This window comes from Pempheris klunzingeri, chromosome 1, assembly GCF_042242105.1.
Source record: "Pempheris klunzingeri isolate RE-2024b chromosome 1, fPemKlu1.hap1, whole genome shotgun sequence".
Classification (NCBI taxonomy): Eukaryota; Metazoa; Chordata; class Actinopteri; order Acropomatiformes; family Pempheridae; genus Pempheris; species Pempheris klunzingeri.
Genome location: NC_092012.1, coordinates 15,007,066 through 15,026,190, shown reverse-complemented (window position 1 = coordinate 15,026,190; position 19,125 = coordinate 15,007,066). Strand labels below are relative to the sequence as shown.

The 19,125-nt window shown below is 39.0% G+C and overlaps 1 protein-coding gene across 5 annotated transcripts in view; it reads left to right on the top strand.

Annotated features, from left to right (window-relative positions):
* tead1b (TEA domain family member 1b) overlaps window positions 1-18,871 on the top strand; it is a 45,264-nt gene extending 26,393 nt beyond the window's left edge. Inside the window, exons 4-15 of one of the 5 annotated variants that reach the window (XM_070841614.1) lie at window positions 6,760-6,824; window positions 8,426-8,488; window positions 8,579-8,641; window positions 10,539-10,550; window positions 11,451-11,582; window positions 11,862-11,908; window positions 11,998-12,059; window positions 13,358-13,482; window positions 14,837-15,010; window positions 17,187-17,327; window positions 17,481-17,633; window positions 18,653-18,871. In XM_070841614.1, coding sequence (XP_070697715.1) covers window positions 6,760-6,824; window positions 8,426-8,488; window positions 8,579-8,641; window positions 10,539-10,550; window positions 11,451-11,582; window positions 11,862-11,908; window positions 11,998-12,059; window positions 13,358-13,482; window positions 14,837-15,010; window positions 17,187-17,327; window positions 17,481-17,633; window positions 18,653-18,766 — 1,151 coding nt within the window. In that variant the 3' untranslated portion in view covers window positions 18,767-18,871. Of the gene's footprint in view, window positions 1-6,759; window positions 6,825-8,425; window positions 8,642-10,538; window positions 10,551-11,450; window positions 11,583-11,861; window positions 11,909-11,997; window positions 12,060-13,357; window positions 13,483-14,836; window positions 15,011-17,186; window positions 17,328-17,480; window positions 17,634-18,652 lie in introns of all 5 variants that reach the window. The other 4 variants (XM_070841685.1, XM_070841660.1, XM_070841543.1 and 1 more) reach the window with 4 other exon arrangements.
* Window positions 18,872-19,125: the final 254 nt, after the last annotated feature.

Below are 19,125 nucleotides of genomic sequence, written 5' to 3'. Positions count from 1 at the left end.
TTTCTTTTTCCAAAATGGCTATAGAGCATCTTAAACTGTAAAACTATACATCTAGCAAGGAAAAAATGATTTACATTACAAGATATACAGACGCCGTAGCAAAGCATGTTATTGATTCTAGATCATACATATTTTACTCTTTGACAATCTTTCCTCCAGCACTTTTTAATCATACTGCAGCAATTGCTGATTAAAAAATGAAGTATAGAATGAAGGGTTAACGATAGATCTGTCCTTTCAGTGCGGGCAGCGTCACATACGTACTCTCTGTTCTGTGAAGCTGCCCTCTCAGGCCCAGAGAGAGACAGCCGAGTGCTAGAAGCCACACACATGTAGGCAATCTGCCGACTGATTCTCAGCCAGGCGCAGCGCCGTCTCATGGCAGAGTGCTGGGCCAGATGTGACTGTGGTTGTGCCTACATGAGAAAAAAAAAAGTGCTGTTACAGGAAATGGATGCTTTTAAAAAGAGGAAAAGAAAAAAAAAACTGGAGTGGAGCAGTAAAGTATTGTTCTTGCCACTGAAAGGAAGTAACCAAGCCAGTTAAACTGTTTAATATGCCATTACTTAGATTAGCTTCAGTGTTTGTCGCACAGGTGCATAAAGGCTTGGCTAGTGATTTCTTCGCCAAGCCTTTGTGTTTGACTGCAATGATCCTTTTACTTATGATTCCCACTGTACATTTATCATGGACATTAGAAAAATGAATAGAACGAGCCATGTGAAATTGATCTGTAGTATGGATTTGCCAGGAAATTCCCTGTTTATTTTATTTTATATTGATTTTTTTGTATCCTGTTTAAATGCACTGATTAAATTGTTTATTTTTACATCCACCCTCTTGGATTGAGCAGTTTCTGTAGGTATTTTTCATTTAAAAGTTTAACACTCAAAGGCCATTTGATTCAAACTCTGACTGGTGCACAGAAGTTTCTGACATTTTTCAAACAGATGTCCGCCCACATCAAACCAGTGAGAAAAGCACAGATAAAAACACAAATACAGAAGACTCATGAAAGATGTTTGTTCACGAAGGACATGCTGTCCAGAGGAAGATCTAAGTAGGATCGAAACGTTGTCAATAATAAAAACTTTTTTTGTTGCTTGAAGTGAGTGTGCAGGCGTTACCTCGTTTTCATTGGCTTTGTTCATGAAGGACCACATTGGTGATAGTAAGAGGCTGATTGACCTTTTTAAATATTTCCAGCGCAGCTAAAATAGAGTTTGATAACAGAGCGTTTCTCAGCCATCTAAATCATCAGCAGTAAAGGTCAGGTTAAGGTAAAGGCTTCTGTCTACACTCACCATTTAAAATGATGTTCAAAAATCCTACAGGGTGAATGTCAGAATAAACCGGTTTCTTTCCTGGAAGAAACTTAGAAAAATACAATGTGATGTGAACCTCAAATATGTTGTAGTTAAAGTAAACGCCAAGACTCTCACTTTTCCATTATTGGAAAATCTCATTCTTTTGTACATTTCCTTTCTACTGCGAGGCTTTTAACATCAACAGGATGATTGAGGACATTTGCTGTGAAACAACAAAATAATATAACATGAAGCCATGTTGTGGCTCTAATGGCTTGAACAGCTGAACTGACTAATGCTTGAACACACTTGTTCCAGAGTTTGAGGGTGTAAATGTGTTTTACATATAACTACAGTGAATCACACCTTTTATCAGTGGAGAAGATGATTGCTCTCTTTTTCTATCTGGCTTCGGCTGAAGGTGGCAGTGAAGAAGGAACAAAGTCAAGGGCGAGAACCTCAATTTGTTTGTGTTTTAGATGGCTGTCTTCATCGTGGGACCAATAACATAAATGTTTCATTAAAAGATTATTGAAGTGGGCCCACAATTGTGAATGATGGACATGACATGTTTCTAAATTGTACAAAGACAAATGAAAGAAAAAAAACAGTGATTTCCACATGGTGGTGGTTTGCATGTTGTAATAACTCTTTACCTCTTTCATGATGTAGACATTTTACACGTTGTACAAAAACAAAACTTTCAATTAATGAAATTAATTTGATTGCCAGGCCCTGTGCTGAGTTTTGTTAGTCGGACAAAACAAGCCAAGTTTCTTCCCGTTAAAGGGGAGTTTTTCTTTGCTGCTGTTGCCTAATAGAATATCTGATGCTGCTCGTGTGGAGATTCTTGAATGGAGATTCTTGAATGCTCTTAATGGAAAGCGTCTTGAGATAACATTTGTTATGAATTGGTGAAATATGAATAAAGATTGATCAATCGATTGATTGATGTGAAGACATCATCTTTGGCTTTAAGAAATTGTAATTGGCTTTCTTTTTTTTTTCTTTTGCCATTTTCAGGCTTTTACACCAAACTGACTGATAAAGAAAATAAGGGTTAATTGATCATGAAAATGATCGTTAGTTGCAGCTCAACTGCAATATTCCTTTTTAAATGGTTCTTTGTGCAGGTTGGAAGAGGAGCTGTATCTTTGGGTGGCTTAGGAGAGGCAGACGTCTGATGTCTATGGACTTTTTTACTCAACTCTTTATGTGTTGTTGTAGAAGTAAAGTTCAGCTTATAAAAAGTTGATGTAGACTCCGAAGGTCTTTTGGGAGGTTGTGGGACGTTATCTCTGTGTGTTCTGTTGTCGTATCTCTGAGGTTGGTCCACAGTGGACCGTGACAGTACACTCCATTGTTTTCACAACAGACGAAGCCTGTCCAAGGTTCTTTGGAGGAAGGATGCTGATGGCCAAATTGGATTTCTGACTGAATGAAGACTCTACTTGGGGACGGTCAAGAGAAAGTTGAGCCGCCATCTCTTTGTGGGGCTGCTGCTGGGGTGCCATTCATATGTTGCAGATTCCTCAGAACCATTGAGATTCAGAGGAGAGTTCGCTCTGGCCAGGTGGAGGGTTCCTCCAGCCGTTTAACAGCACAAATCTGCTCAGGGGTCACACTATAAATATTTAATCCTTTCCCTGCGGCTTTGAGTGACAGGAACACCCCAGAAAGAGTTAATTTTCTCAACCCTCTCCAGCCTTCTCTTCAACTGCAGGACTTTACTACAACTGAGTATCTGAATGTTCGGTAGTGTAAAAAAAAACACACATTTCCACTGTCATTGTTAGACAGATTGACCCTAAAATTATTATATCTTATAAGTCCATATAAAAAGTTTGAGAAATAATAGTTTTATCCCCTAATGTCAATTTAGTTGAGGCTGAGGTAATGAAAACTAATCTTTACAATGTAATCTCATTTTAGTCAATGAAAATGCAGTAAAATTATTTTTTTTTGTGAATCTGACATTAAATGAATTTAATGTGTTACAATGTCCAGCTGTCAAAAATTAAGTCTTTTATAGTCACTGCAGATGGATGCAAAGTTTTTATGATGTGTTTTTATGAAATTTATAGATCTCACACTAACATCTGTATTTAAAAGCAGCACTTTTCAACCTGTAAATGCACAACTACCTTTATGTTGATATTATTGTTATTGTTTCACTGAATTCTTAAATACATACATTTTTAGAGACACTAACACATTCTTGAACTTTTGCTGTTTTGGTCAAACATCAGAGGATTATATCTTGGTTGCGTCATGCTCAGCAGTGTTGCACAAAATTACCTCTAATATCACAGACGTGTACAGTCCCTCTCTACGGCGCTAAGCATCACTGGTGGTGTTTGTGGCTCCATTTGACTGTAGGTGCAGGATCCCATCTAGGAAAGTAATGCTGATACTTGTTGTTGGGTAGATGCTGACATCGCCTGCCGATGAACAGCCAAACAAACAAATTGTAAGATGTGACATGAATTTCCAATGTCAGCAGTGTTGTTGACACTTCACATGAAGACGTGTCCACAGCCACTGTGTGTGCGACTGATGCCGCAGAATCAAGGAGGCATCTTCACCGCTTGTGATATTACTGCAAATGGAATTAATGTCAGAGGAATGCAATGAAACGAAAATGTCAGAATCTGAAACGCTTGTGTATCGTAAAACTGTGAACCAAACACGAATAATAACCATTTATTTTCACGATTTGTTTAATTACTAATTTTGAAAAGCAGAAAAAAACCCTCCAGGAGTTAGCATCATACATGATAAAATGAGTATATCCTCAGCCACAAAGACACAAAACTCTCCCCTATATTTTATTAAAAAAAGACAATTTCTTTATTAGTATGCAAGAAAATGTTGCACCTTTATGAATTTCAGGTGGGAGAAGCAGAGTTGTGTAGTCCTGAATGTGGACGGTCACATTTTTGTCAGCAATTGTTGTTCTGCAGTGCGAACACAGGCAAGAAAAAAAGAATGTAGGCTAGCCAGCCCAGGACCCATTCAGCTTTTTTCCAGCCTGGTGTAAAGAATGAATTATTCAACAGTAAGCAAGCTTTCAGCTGGCCATTTGTGTGCTTTGATCTAGGAATCAGGAGTTTGCATGAATGCCTGTATTGTCATGTTATGCTTCCACACAGTGTGAATTATTGAAAACAGTGCAGGCCCCCACTTCATGTGGTAAAGTTTACACTGCAGGCACAGTGGACGGGCAGGCTGCAATCGTAAATGCCCAGATGTTGTTTATTTGTCCTGTGAGATCACGTGACTGGGTTCACTCGGGATGGCCTCGTCTAAATGTTCAGTGTGAAAAGAGCTCCGGGGTCAACCTTTGGCAAACTACAGCTCTGCGTCAGAGAACACCCTCTCCCCTCCCCTCCCCTCCCCTCCCCTCCCCTCCCCTCCCCTCCCCTCCCCTCCCCTCCCCTCAGTAAAACAACAAAATGGGTGGGTGTGGCACACAGACAGGTGCACAGGTATCAAAGATCTCATTTTGTTGACAGTGTTTTTCTCTCACAGATCTTTGATGTAAAGATTTTACCTTTTTAGTCTCATGCTCAGGGGCCTATAAAATGCTCTGTATTACCAATTACTAATTTTCCTTTGACTAAAATCAGAATCTTTCTGAAACAAATTAATTTGTTAACTTTTTTTTGCATCCGCTGACCTTTAGATTAAAAAAAAAAACAGAATGCACGAAGAAAACCAATTGAGTAGTCGATAAACTAAAATATTAACAATACAGGAAACTGCAACAACTTTGATAATTGATAATCCTTGGTTTCACCTTTTTAGGAAAAAAAGATTCCCATTTATTTTCTGCTTTTCTTCGGTGATAGAAGGCTGAATATCTGTGGGGTTTTCTTCTCTCTGAGAAGTTCTCATTTTTCAATGTTTGCTGTCATTTTATGGACCAAACATTTAAAAGGAGGTTAATAGTTAGTTGCATCCCTCCTATATGGACATACCGGGCTTTGTAATTTGAGCTGCTATACCCAGATGAACCATCTTTTCTGTAGCACAGCTGAGCAGGAGATCACAGCATGAGACTTGGCTGGTTAAACGTATGTTACCATTATACAAACAACAAGCAGATAGAACCACATCTATCAGTGTTGGCCATAGACAACAGGTCTCCTATATGTCACTCTTTTTTTACATTTAGATGTGCTCTGTCACATTCTGTGATCCCTGATGTTAAAAGAAAATACTTCTCTACTGATTACCTAAGATACGGCTTATTAGCACATGTGCGGTGCGTTGTGGTCCCATTGTGTCATAACAAAAGTAAGGCCTTTAATTGATAATGAAGTAAATGTGGAAAAATGTTTCATTGTGTTTAAGGCTTAGTGCATTTCATAGAGGAGCAGAGCAGATCCATGGCATTGGTTGTCTACAGCTGGACACATAATTAGAGTGCCTCCTTACCTATAATTTGTGTAATAGTGTTGGTTAGCGGCATGTTATTACCATATGAAAGGGCTAAGCAGGGGTCATGTGCATTGCTACAGCAATTAGAGCAGAGCTGAGGGCAGAAGAATGTTTGGAGCCGTTGTTAATTGGAAATCTCTACAAAGCTATGCTTTAATTATAATTTAGTCAGAGCTGGACTGTTTTAAACCCAATATATTCAGTTGCCATTATTTTCTGTAATAGTATGAACAGCAAGGCCTGTTTCCTTTCAAAGCGTCGGGCTTTGAAGAGAATGAGATTGAATTAGATTAATGTGAAAGGCTGTGCTGCTGCAAGTTTTTTTTTCATGCTAATGTCACATGGTGTTTTCACGGGGAAACTGGATCTGGTTTGGTTATGAGATGTACACCTTCTGATTAGCATGAAACACTGGAAATATGATTCCGATTATTAAGCCAGGTGGAGTTTTCAGCTTCGTGTATGATTCCTCGACTACTTAATTGAAAAGTATGAATATATAAGATGTTCAAAGGTATTTGCAGGCTTAAAAATAAACAGAAAATGTCTAACTTATGTTTTTTTAACTGTAGCACACATTCTGCATCCCACGTTGTAGTCAGAGCTTTCACAGGAGACTTAACCAACTGTGAAAATGATAAATATCTTACAAACCCACCAAGGAAGGACAAAGCAGCACTACTAAAGTGGCTGTTTTTACAAACAGCTGCTTTTTTTTTGTTGTTGTTGGTGGAAGTGATTTGTTTGCTGTTAAGCCTAAACTCAAATGTACTGCTCAACATGTTTTGTGTTTTGGTGTTAAAAACAGCTTTATCCATGAGCAACTAAACTCTACAACACAGACACTTTCACACACTCACACACTGATTCTGCATACCTGATGCTTACATGAGGTTTTTCTGTACCTTTTCTAAATTTCTTGAAAACAAACGTGCACTTCTCTCTTAATATTCTGAGTTTTTTTTTATTTGATATTCTTAACACATTTTTCTTTTTCCTGTTCACGCAGGTCGTAATGAGCTGATAGCCAGATACATCAAACTTCGGACCGGGAAGACGAGGACTCGGAAGCAGGTAAGACGAGACAGGAGACGTCTGCATGAGCGTCGGACGGCTTTCAAATCTAAATGCGTGCAGACTCTTGCCTTTGTTTCTGCAGGAGACAAACGCAGCCAGACAGAGAATAACACAGTGCTTAGCCGTGAAGTCCCCTCTCACTGCTGTGCTGTATGAACAGATGTCCCTGGATTATGACGTTCCCAGAATTGTCATTCTTAACTCAGACTTAATAGCACACACATATGTAGTTGTTGTAGGTTTGTGAAGAAGAAACTGATACTTCAATTTTACCTTTTTTAAAATAGCTTTTAGATACAATATTTCAACATTTTATGTAAAAGGTAGCCTTTCATTTTTTACAATGAACCCCCGTGTGACCACTGACTTGAATGACAATGACAAACAAGCCTGTGACTACAGTGACATTCGATCACTGTGTGTGAATTGATCAGTCGGGACCAGAGAGGCCGTTTGGTTTCTCTGTCTGTGACTCTTCTCTTCGACACACAGTCAGGGTGAGAAAGAGAGTTGTTTACTCACAGCTACACCAACAAACACATTTCTGTTGTCGGCTTAAATACATGATGTGTGTGCAGTTGCTGTGGTATTTATGGCAGCTAAGGAGTATTGTCATTGTTGCAGAAATGGTGAATTGATATATTGAATAATTGTTTAAGCCCTTTTTAAGCTTATTTGTTTGTAAACCAGCAAGAGTTGTTCATGGTAGCACACTCAGAACCTTTGGATTTGGGACTGTTGGACAAAACAAGCTGTTTAAGTTTGTCAATTGGAGCTTTTGGAAAATTATGGTTGACATCATTCAGTGTTTTCTGACATTAATAGCCTAAACTAGTAATCAATTAATTGAAAACTGTTGACTGTTTTGTCTAAAGAAAATGGCAGAAAATAGTGATAAAATGCCCAGTACAGTCTCTCTGAGCCCACGGTGATGTCTTTAAATGTTTTGGCGAACCAATAGTCCAAAATCCAAAGATGTTGGAGTTGCAATGACATAAATTATCAAAAGTCCTCACATTGGAGCTAAGAACATACAATGTTACACAGTTTTGGTTGAAAAATGATGGACATTGATTAATAAAATGGTATTTTCTGCTGATCAATTAGCTGACTAATTGTTTCAGCTCTAGTTAACTAACATCTTAGAAGATGGTGTCCGTGGAGAACATAAATCCACCCCTCAAACTTATTATCAACACACAGTACTTCTCTTTCAAACTGCTACTTGCACCACTGAATGTTTCATGTGAGAATATTAAATAATTTTGAACTGTGTGGACAGTCAGGGGTAAACTTGGCTGGTGAAATGCTTTGCCCAGCTCCCGTAAGAATACTAGACTAGCCAATTCTCATTCAGCACACAGCAGATCACATCTGGGTGCTCTTAATCTGTGCTAAAGGGGCCTGCATCCTCCTTAATCAGTTCACTTAAGTGACAACAACACACAGCATAACGCTTTATTAGCTGTTAGCTTGGTGTGTGGTTTGGAGATGCTTCTGTTGTGCATCTTATCTTCTTCAAGTGTTCTTTAAACAAAGAAATGTATAATCCACTTTTTATTTTCCATTTTCTCTTTTTTTTTTTTTTCAAAATGGAGGTGTCTAGTCACATACAGGTCTTAGCAAGAAAGAAAGTTCGAGAAATCCAAGCTGCCATTAAGGTACGTCTGGCTTTGCCCAGTTGCAGGGGGCTTTTCATTGCCATGGTTACAGGCTCTTCCTTTGTTTTCCTCCCCTCCCCTACCCCGCAGGTGTCTAGTCACATTCAGGTTCTTGCCAGAAGGAAATCTCGTGAGTTTCATTCCAAGCTAAAGGTATGCGCTTCTCTGCTTTTGGGCTTGTTGGTTGCTGTGCGTCTTAACTTCCTGTTTCCCGTGGTGACAGAGTGAATGCCTGGTGCTCTGATTCTCCCTAACCCAAATCCTCCGCTGACTGTAGTCTCTTCAGATTTTCTAACCCCCCTCCACCTTCTCAGTCCATCTCTCACCCACACTCAGACATGCTGTCGCTGTCCTGTCTACCTGGTTTCATCTGCCTTTATTCACTTTTCATTACGGGCTTTTGCTTTGAAAGAGGCTGTTTATTGTATCCATGACATAAGTGTTAAAATAGTGAAGACACTTCGTTTTTTATTTCCATTAAAACAAATTATAAAATGGATGAATACCAAGCATGCCACCGTAAATGCTACTGTTTATGAATTATACAAACAAGAGCCTGTAGAGCCTGACGGATGCTGGATTATTGAGGCAGATACTGATATTGAGAGTTAAGAAATCTAAACTATATATTGGCAAATAACATACAAAAAATGCTTAAACAGCCCTTAAATTTGTTTTTTAAAGAACTGCAGGCAAGATACGGTTCTGAGCGAGACCTTTTACAGTTAAACAATAGCAAGAGTCTACAGCCATGCTAGCGGCTGTGCAGGGCTGTGAGCCAGATTTCATGACAATCTATCCAATGTTTTTTGGAGATATTTCACTCAAAACTGTAAATTAGCACAAGAAAAGGTCAGGAGTCAGGAGATCGCAAATCATCGCAGTCTAAGATATTATTGTACATTCAATTTAATCAGCCTGGTTTATTTACTTGCCAGGCTTTAATTTGTACTCAATGCATATTTGTAATAATTTAGGAAAACTAGAATCACAGTGTGTAAATGTTGGGAAGCATGCTGCCGTTGGCTGTTGGTGAGTGGCTGAGAGCTGAAGGTCCGAGGAAATCGGTCTGATGGCGGCTGGCTGTCTCTGAAATGCCCTCTCTGCTCTCTTGTTCTCCCTTCAATCTGTTGATAACTCCAGGCTGTCACAATGCCATGGCTGACAGTCGCTTTCCTTCCTCCCAGTTCAGATGTTGTCATTTCAGAGCGTTAAAATCACTGAAGAAAGCTTTTCAGAACGGCAGATTAAAACAGAAGAAAAGCATTGTGAAAGAAGTTATCTTGAATAATACTGACCTGTAATTGAAGGTATTTTATGAAGTAATGCTTGTGTATCAAAAGGATACTCCACCCATGTGCCGTTTTCTTTTTTTCTTGGGGACCCGACTACATTTTGACTTTCACACTTTCCTCCACTCCCAGTACTCAACACAAATTAATGACCCCTCATTAATCTGTGTGTGTGTGTGTGTGTGTGTGTGTGTGTCTATGTTGAGAAACAGAGTCAGATAGGCAGCTAGCCACATGAATGCCTGGTCTTTCAAGGGCACAGGCGGCTGTCTGACGAAAAACAGACAGCTTTTGTATGAATCCCTGTCTTTTCTCATTTAAAGTAAATTAGAGTTCAGGGGCAAAGAGAAATACAAGAGTGCCCTTCATTTAAGGGGGCATCAATGAAAACCTGCTGTTTCTTGTCTCGTCGATGGTATTTTAGTGAAAGAACAGTCATTACGTTCCTGCTCAGTTGTTTTGTCTCGAGTGATGACTTCTGATCAGATAGTGAAAATTATAGAGAGCAAGACCCCCACCAAAGATAATTTGAAAATACAAATTTCATAATTGTTTGTCATTGAGTTTCCATTGCACATATGTTGTACTGTGTGAAGAAGGCTGCTTGTTTTCAAATGAAAGTAGAATGGGTTTTATTGATGTGTGGAGCTGTAACAGAAAGTTTTTTCTTCCATATCTCGTACTTTTAGCAGTTTAAAGAATTACTTGTAGTAAATTCATTAGAAATTTACAATAAAACCATGTTTGTTTGCATTTAGGTTACAAGTATGGTAAGTATTTTTTTTGTTGTCTCTGCTTTTAATAGGAGCTGCCTTGTCCTTCAGCTGCTCGTTTTGTATTTGCGCTCCTGCCATAGCGACACATTAGCTGCTGCCCAGTGTTTTTCTCAGTTTATTGGTGTGTCTTTGTGTCATCAAAACTATTATCATACTATAGTTTCTGCTCCACCAGCATTTGTTGCCAGCATGTGTGCCTTTAGCTTCTGCCTCCTGTGAGTCTGCATGGGTTTGCTAGTGTGTATTGGTTGCCCAAGAATGACTTTAGCAGGTTCCGTATGAATTTAGATAACTTGAATGCACATTAACAAACATGCAATGTGTAGTGCGCTTCTGCTGGCTTTTGTTATTCTCTGTGGATTACTGTTCCAATGATTAAGCATGGCCATTTACTACTGATGTAGATACATCCAGATCATTTCAAAACTTCTTGTTCAAAGATTAAAGAAAACAAACTGACTGGATCTGTGAAAGACTCTTAACCAAGTGGGATTGTTGTCCTTCAGTTTTTACCAGAGAAATTCTTCACAATGTTTAGATGTGTTTTGATGTGCAGACTAATGCAGCCTTGGTAGAAGTGCTACAGAATTAGTTTTTTGAAAGTATTTTAGTGGTAGATTAGTCAACAAGCAAACTTTCGTCTAAGTGCATACCACTGCTCACCATTGTATATTGGAATTCAGTTGTCATTGTTTGACACATTCCTTTTAAAAAAGCCTACGCATATACAGCAATGTAGATACGTAATCTTTTAACCTGCTTGCTGTTTACTGTTGTGAGAGAGGTCATTGGTGCTGTCAGTGTGTTTTTTGGAGTGTGTTGTTGCTACCTCTGCAGCACACTCCACCTCCCCCTTCTGTGTGAGTGCTAAGCTCTTTGTGACTGCTGTTAAAGGACCAAGCAGTGAAGGACAAAGCGCTCCAGAGCATGGCCTCCATGTCCTCGGCTCAGATCGTCTCCGCCACGGCTATTCACAACAAGCTTGGACTGCCAGGCATCCCGCGCCCAGCCTTCCCTGGAGCAGGGGTAAGACCCTTGTCAGCACCCCACTATTGATCCGTCCTGTCCAGCTTCACCCAGGGCAGCCATGAGGCCAACCACACAGACACCGGGGCCAAATCTCATTACACACCACAGCTTTGCACAACTGCCCCTATCAGATAAGCACATGATCAAAAGGAGTGGTAGTCAAGATAACTACATCCACTAAACATGGAGCGAAGCATTTTGATCTTGTTGCTTACAGCTGCTCACAATTGGATGTTGTTTATTCTTTGTTGTCTATTTATACATCTGATTCTCTAGTTGTGGCAGGGTATGATATCGACTGGTCAGCCAGGATCCTCACAAGAGTAAGTGTCATATTTAATGAGAATAATAAATTCATTATATTGTGCCATTGAAATGTTTTTTATTATGAGTCTGTCATTCTCTTTTCTAGTATAAAGCCTTTCACCCAGCAAGCCTATCCCATCCAGCCAGCAGTCACCACAGCCATTTCAAGTGAGAATTTACCTGAATTAAAAACTTTCAAGGAAAAATGACCAAAAATGGGCATCACACTTTCTACAATTGTTTGCTGAATCTGATTTTGTTTTTTAAAGGCAACTTCTCATCTCCACACTAATCTTTTGTCTAGTAATATGAAAATGTAAAATGTTGTTCACTGTGGTGTATTCAAGCTCACTCTATCTCCACATGTATATTTGCTTGGTATAAAGCTGTTTGTAACCTCCGATGAGGAGTTGTAAAATCTGTTCTTTTAATCTTAACTGTGAAAATTGGCAGATCATCTTGCTGTGAAACAAATATGTTGACAAAGAGAGGTTAAAATGCTTGAGAGATAGCAGCAACAATAAAAGCCGTTTTTGATACTTTGAACCCACCTACATTTCCCCCAGAGCACCTTATCTACAGCGGAGCTCAGGAGGGAGGAGTAAAGTTAATGTTGGGATTTGAAGATCTGTTGAAGATTGTAAGAATTTTATGTTTTTCAGATATTATCAACCAGAAGGTAGTAATCAATGCGGTTCTTTTTTCTCTTAAAACTCATAAAAATTGGATGAATGATTGGATGAATTATTCTTACTCATGTAAAGTTTATTTTTTTAAATTTAGGATGGATTTTAAATCAGATGAGCGCTCCTGTGTCAAAGTAAAAATAGAATTGTTTTAAAATCAAAAAACAATGTTATTTTACACTGTGTAAGAGTGATGGCATCTTATATCAAATAAATCACAAGGCTATTCTTTGTTATTAGTAGAACGCCGATGTGATGTGATTAAAAATTGTTGGAATTTTTTGTAGTCTTTTTTTTTTTTTTTTTTTTTTCCTGCTTCTTGCCTAGAACTTGCCACAAACAATAGAAGTATGTCTGTGTATTGGTTTGAGATCCGACCAGTTGTGTACTTTGCTCTTAATAACAAATAACTTCAAAATAAGAAAATAATGCTGAATCCCACAAATGTACAAGTTAGGAGCAAATCAGTGCAAATGTTTGGTAAAGAGTGGCCTAAAAAAACTTGTCTCAAGGCCAGGTACAGTTGCAATTTACACATAAATTGTGTGCTGTTTTTTTTTATTTATTTTTTTTATTGTGAGGCAAGGAGTAATGAGTCTTATAGTCAGTAACAAATCAGGACAAACCTGAACCTAAACCTGACTCCCACCAGAAGTCCCTAAAACCTCTCAGACAATGTCACCAATATGACACAAGGGATTTATTTGTTAAAGTACCTTAAACTGAGCACATTCGTGGCATACTGTGGATGAATCTTTTATGATTGTGGTGTTACTGCAGGTTATGAGCAAACAGCAGCTCCGGCTCCCACGGCGCCAGCATGGCAGGGCCGCTCCATCGGTACATCTAAACTCCGACTGGTGGAGTTCTCCGCCTTCCTAGAGCAACAGAGAGACCCAGACTCGGTGAATGGAGCATAATTCTAAAGCATGAAATATCACTATCTGGTGGTGTTCATTCCCACCTCTTATCATTCAGTCCTTTCCTCTATGAATACACTGGGACATTTTCCCAGGCAGAGAGTCAGCTGAGGGGAGGCCAAAACAAGCTGAGAGGGGAGAAGCCTGGCCTGTAGGGACACAGCATGAAAACCTGCAGAAATAATGGATTGTATATTAATCAGTTCCTTAAAAGGCATGCCAAAACTATATTTAAGCTGCAGACTTGATGATCCACAGACTCACTCAGTGTGAGTTGACAAATCAGCAGCTTCAAGTCTCTCCCTCACATTTCTTGTTTGCTTTAGCATTTTTTAAAATCTTGGGCACTCTCTCTTGTTTTTTATACCGTATGACAACAGCCATTAGTCTTACATTCAGCTTAATGCCTGAAATTGTTGCATTTGCCCTGAAGGCGATATGCTGGAGAGGCTGCTCTGTGAGCTTTTAAACTGAAGTGCAGCGCCACATGACTGGGTCTCATAGAGTCACGACGAGGGCACAAAACCTCTGAAAATCAAATGTTTTTCTCTTATTTGCTGCTTCTCTTTCTGCTTTTCTCTGTGCATCACGGGTTTGAGGTTTAACAGACCACAAACAAATCAAAATATTCTCAGCTGAAAAGGTTGAGGACTAGAATAAACTTTTTTTCTTTTATTAACAGTGCACTTAACTTTCACACCATATTATCAGTTTAGGTTGGTTGTAGTTGCCTTGGATACAGAAATATTGCTTCACACCTGAGTGAAGACTGAATTATGCTCATCTGCCATTAGCTTTAGAGAAAATGAATTACAGTGTGGTTTTGCCTAATTTAAGACTTAGTTTGGTCAGAATTTGTGGTTTCACAGCTTTGTCTCCTATAATAAAGTCACATCTTAAGCTGTTTGAAATTTGGGTGAAGCAGTCTGGCATTCCTGGCTTGGCTTACTTAATAAAAATGAGGGGATCAGTTTGGTTTTTGGCTTTAGTGAAGCAGAATGATATTACCAGATCTATGCATCATGAAATAAAAACCTGCTGCAGGCAGCAATGTGGCATAGAGTTATTTCCCCTCATCAGAGTGTGTTGTTCACTAATTCTAGCTACCACTTGCTTAGTATGGTTGTTATTTGTCAGAATTGGCTCAGTTTATTTCAGCTTCTCTATGTCTGGATATTGTTATGCAACACTTAAAGTTCATGTTTATGTAATTTCATGCAAGGGTCTAATGTTAAAATTCAGACTGGATGGACTTTAAAATTTTAGGTTGTGTCATTTTGATTTTAGCCAAAAGAAGTAAAAACTAAAGTATGTTTCTAATACTGTTTTATTCTTTCAGTACAACAAGCACCTATTTGTACATATCGGACAGACAAATCATTCCTACAGCGATGCCCTGCTGGAGTCAGTGGACATTCGTCAGATTTATGACAAATTTCCAGAAAAGAAAGGCGGACTGAAGGAGCTGTATGGAAAAGGTCCCCAGAATTCATTCTTCCTCATAAAATTCTGGGTGAGTACAATTTATCAGCTACATTGATGAGCTTGATGTTATTGGCAGTGTTAATTATGTTTTCCACACAGTATCAGTATTAATATCATTGTAACCTTGTGCAAGTTGTGAAATGTTTTATGGCAGAATCCTGTTTTGTTACAGTCTGTTCAGGTTCATCTTCAGTGATTGGCTGTAATCAGTCTACACAGAGAAGATTGCTCTCTTAATGTTTGCAGAATGCACTCTTCTGTATTTGGACTTGCATAGCAGGAGAGCTTTTGATCAAAGCACTCACTAATTCAGTGTAATATCTCCAAACAATGGAGTGACCTGGTTGCACTCCTAATGGCTGTTTAAACATTGCATGTATTTCCTCCCTGATGCAAAATGCTAACTAGCGGCAGCCAACAAAGTAGGGCCGTATGCACTTGGACCAAGTCCCCTCAAATTCCTTTTGAAGTGACCGGCCAATCTAAATTTCAAATGAAAGACAGAATCTGCACAATAATGAATGTATAACTGCTTTGCTTAATGAAGGAGGAGAATGTTGTAGGAGGATGTCTCCTCTTTTTGTATCCATAATGAACAGAATGTTCAGGGCATAGAAAGGCTGTCCTCCAGACGCAGACCCGCTCAACCTTGTAAATCAGTCTTTTAACGTAACTTCATTTAATCCTCTTTAGAATCTGGTTTCCAGTATGGTCGCATTAATATGCTTATTAGGGCTGAGATCTAATCTGATGTGCGTTGTACATGTGATGTACATGTTTAAAACTTGACAAAGAAATTCTTAGCCCAGTTTAAGAAAAGACCATCTATGCAGCAGTGAAAAATTTGTATGTCTGTTCAGTAAAAGGTGCAAATACTTGTAAAACTGGTGCCACATGACCAGTGAAATCAGAGAAATGAGGCCATGGTATCTCCTTTTGCTCAAAAGGTAGCAGGCCTACAACAACCAGGATGCACTGTGCTGCTATCCTCATCAGCAGGTTGTTAGTGATTCTCAGCGTGGTGACCTCTTCGTCTGCACTGTACTCTGGCTCATAAAAGAAGCTTTGAACGTCCGATTTCAGCATTAATCTCTTGAAATCGTTTTCTTACTGCAGACATACAAAAAATGCAGAAGCACAATCTATAGTTTGAACAAGAGCAAGAGCAAATTCCACTTAAAATGCCTATAATCAGTACTTTAGTAACAGCGCATCAAATATAACCTTTATTTAATCAGGTCAAAAAGTACCATGTATGAGTTATTAAATGACAATGTGAAAACAATGCGACACTGTGAAAGCAGCCGATCGCAGTGATAAAACTACAGGGAATTATCACCTGAATCTGCAGCTCCCCTCTGCTTTCCAGAGCTTGTTGTTCAGTTTCAGCTTTGGTTCGCTGTCCGACCCCAACTTTACTGTTTTGGTTCGCTCTCAGTGTACATTAAATATTCAGCACCAAACAGCAGACAGATATTTCTTGGTAGAGACCAATAACTAGAAAGAGCATTCGTCTCCATGACGGTTTGTCCACCAGAGAGCACTGAAAAGTTTAGTTTTCAGCTTTTAAGAAAAATAAATATAAGTGATTCTTTTGAGCTGACTGTGTTTTGTGGGAATTCTTTGCACTGTTGTGGGTAAAATAAAGCAAAAAAACTTTATTTTGTGTTTTTATGGATGTTTAATGTTAAGGATACTCATCAAATTATGTTCTTGTTTTGGGGTTAATTGACGTTGCCCACAGATTAACTAAATGGTTTCTTTGGGTATGTTATAGATAATTCACATGAATGGGCCGTAAAACTATTTTCCAGGTGTTCTTTGTGATCCTTAGGATTATTGATTGCTTTGTACTTGGTGGTAATCCTTTCTAGGAATGCATATACACATATTGTTGCTTATATGAACCACCTGACGAGCACTTTAGTTTAAGTGTTGCTTCAACACTTATTTTCTTGCGCACCTGTCTGTTTACAGACAGAGCTCAAGCGTATGTTTCCTACAGGAAACGAGAGAAGAAGAAGAATCTTTGACACGTGCCATTGTTATGACAAGTAGTCCAACAAGTATTACATTTCTGTTGTTTAATACACTGCATTCACCTCTTTTTACCCCAGTTGTGCGTTTAGTTTTTTCCTGTAAATCAAACCCTAAATCAAAACATCAATTGCCACTGAATGCTCTTGTTTTTCTCTGGCTCACAGGCCGACTTGAACTGCAACATTCAAGATGATACTGGATCTTTCTATGGAGTCACTAGTCAGTATGAGAGCTCAGAGAACATGACCATCACGTGTTCAACAAAGGTCTGCTCCTTTGGCAAGCAGGTGGTCGAGAAAGTTGAGGTATGACCACAAGTCTTTCCTATGGATCAGAACGGCCAAAAGCTGTGAATAACTACACTATACAGTACATATGTATTTGTAAGTTATTATTATGTATTGCCTCTTGTCCCATACCACTTTTATTAATTTACTTATTTTCTCTTTTGTCCTCAGACGGAATACGCACGGTTTGAGAACGGACGCTTCGTCTACCGGATAAGCCGGTCTCCCATGTGTGAATACATGATCAACTTCATCCATAAGCTAAAACATCTGCCAGAGAAATATATGATGAACAGCGTGCTGGAGAATTTCACCATCTTATTGGTAAATACCTCACTGACCTCTGTGGGCGAATTCCCTCTCCAGGACTCCCATTCTTCTTCCTGTCTTTGCTTTCAGGGTGTGTTGGTGGCTCCAGCTGGCTTAAAAAAAAAAAAAAGGGGGTTGTGGGGGGTTGACTGGGCCTTGAGATGAGCTCCTCTCACTGGTCTTACATTGCTCTCATTCCACAGGGGATGAAACACAGTGTGAGAAGGCTCATTATCTGCAGGGGAAGAGGGAGGATAAGAGGGGGCAGGAACCCCTGTTATTAGCCATCACATGGGGTCTTTAAGTGTCATCCACCACTACTGAGAGCAGAAAGTAAATAAAAAGACACACATAGACCTATATGTGGGGGTCTGCGCGCAATATAGCAACCAGGACCCAAAAGCATCTTAAGGCCAAGATGATCATAAAATCCATCTTATGAAACTGTTGAAGCTCAAGAGGTGTTTTTATTTATTTATTTATTTATATTTTATATATTTTATGTCTGTGTATGTGCACTTCTTATCACGGCCACTAATGCTCTCTGCTGAGTGACATTTGAAATAAAATGGTAAAGAAAAAAGGAAATAAAAAAAATTGAACAATTATTGATTTGCAGGTAAAACAGCAAGTTGAACGCCGTTGGCTCCGCATTAAGTTACATTTTCATATTGAAGGATTCCATGCTTTGTGATTTATAAATTTTTTCTATACTTTGCATGACCTTATAGACAGTCAAATATGCCAAGTTACTTACCACTTAAGTGTATTCAGTGTTCTCTTAAGAGCCACAGAAAAACTCAAATGGCATGTGTGCACTCACCGTCGAGTACTGCTTTGGAAAACATCTAAAAATTCAAGAACATTTGAAGAAAAGCACTTAAGAAATGCTGTTAACTTCTAAGGTTGATTGCTTTGAGGGAAACGGGACTCCTGTCTTTTTATTCTGTATTTGTGTTTGCCGTCTTGAAAATATGGCATCCTTTTTATTCATGCACTGCTCTGCTAGAAAGTAACAGTCTGTTCTCTCATAGGTGGTGACAAATAGGGACACCCAGGAGACGCTGCTATGTATGGCGTGTGTGTTTGAAGTTTCAAACAGTGAGCACGGCGCCCAGCATCATATCTACAGACTGGTAAAGGAATGAGAGGCTCCGAGTCCCCTCCGCCTCTTTTCATAGACTTACCAACCTCAAAACAAGTGGCAGTGCCTCTACCTGAAAGTCACACCTACAATGCTTTTTGGTCATGGTATTGGGTGAAGTAAGTTGTTATAAATTTGTTTTAATATAAAGTGTTTGTTATTTGACTGCAGCTGTGAATTGCGGTACAGTTGTTTTATGTTTAAATATGGGAATTCTCGTTTAAAATATGTTGAGTTGGTCTCTGCTGGGTATAAATGTGGCCGTTCTTAACGAATTTACTAGATTAATTTGGTAAATGGAAATGTGCGTGTCGTCGTCTTCTTCTGCTTTGTTATGTAGACTAAGAAAAAAAGGATGCTGGC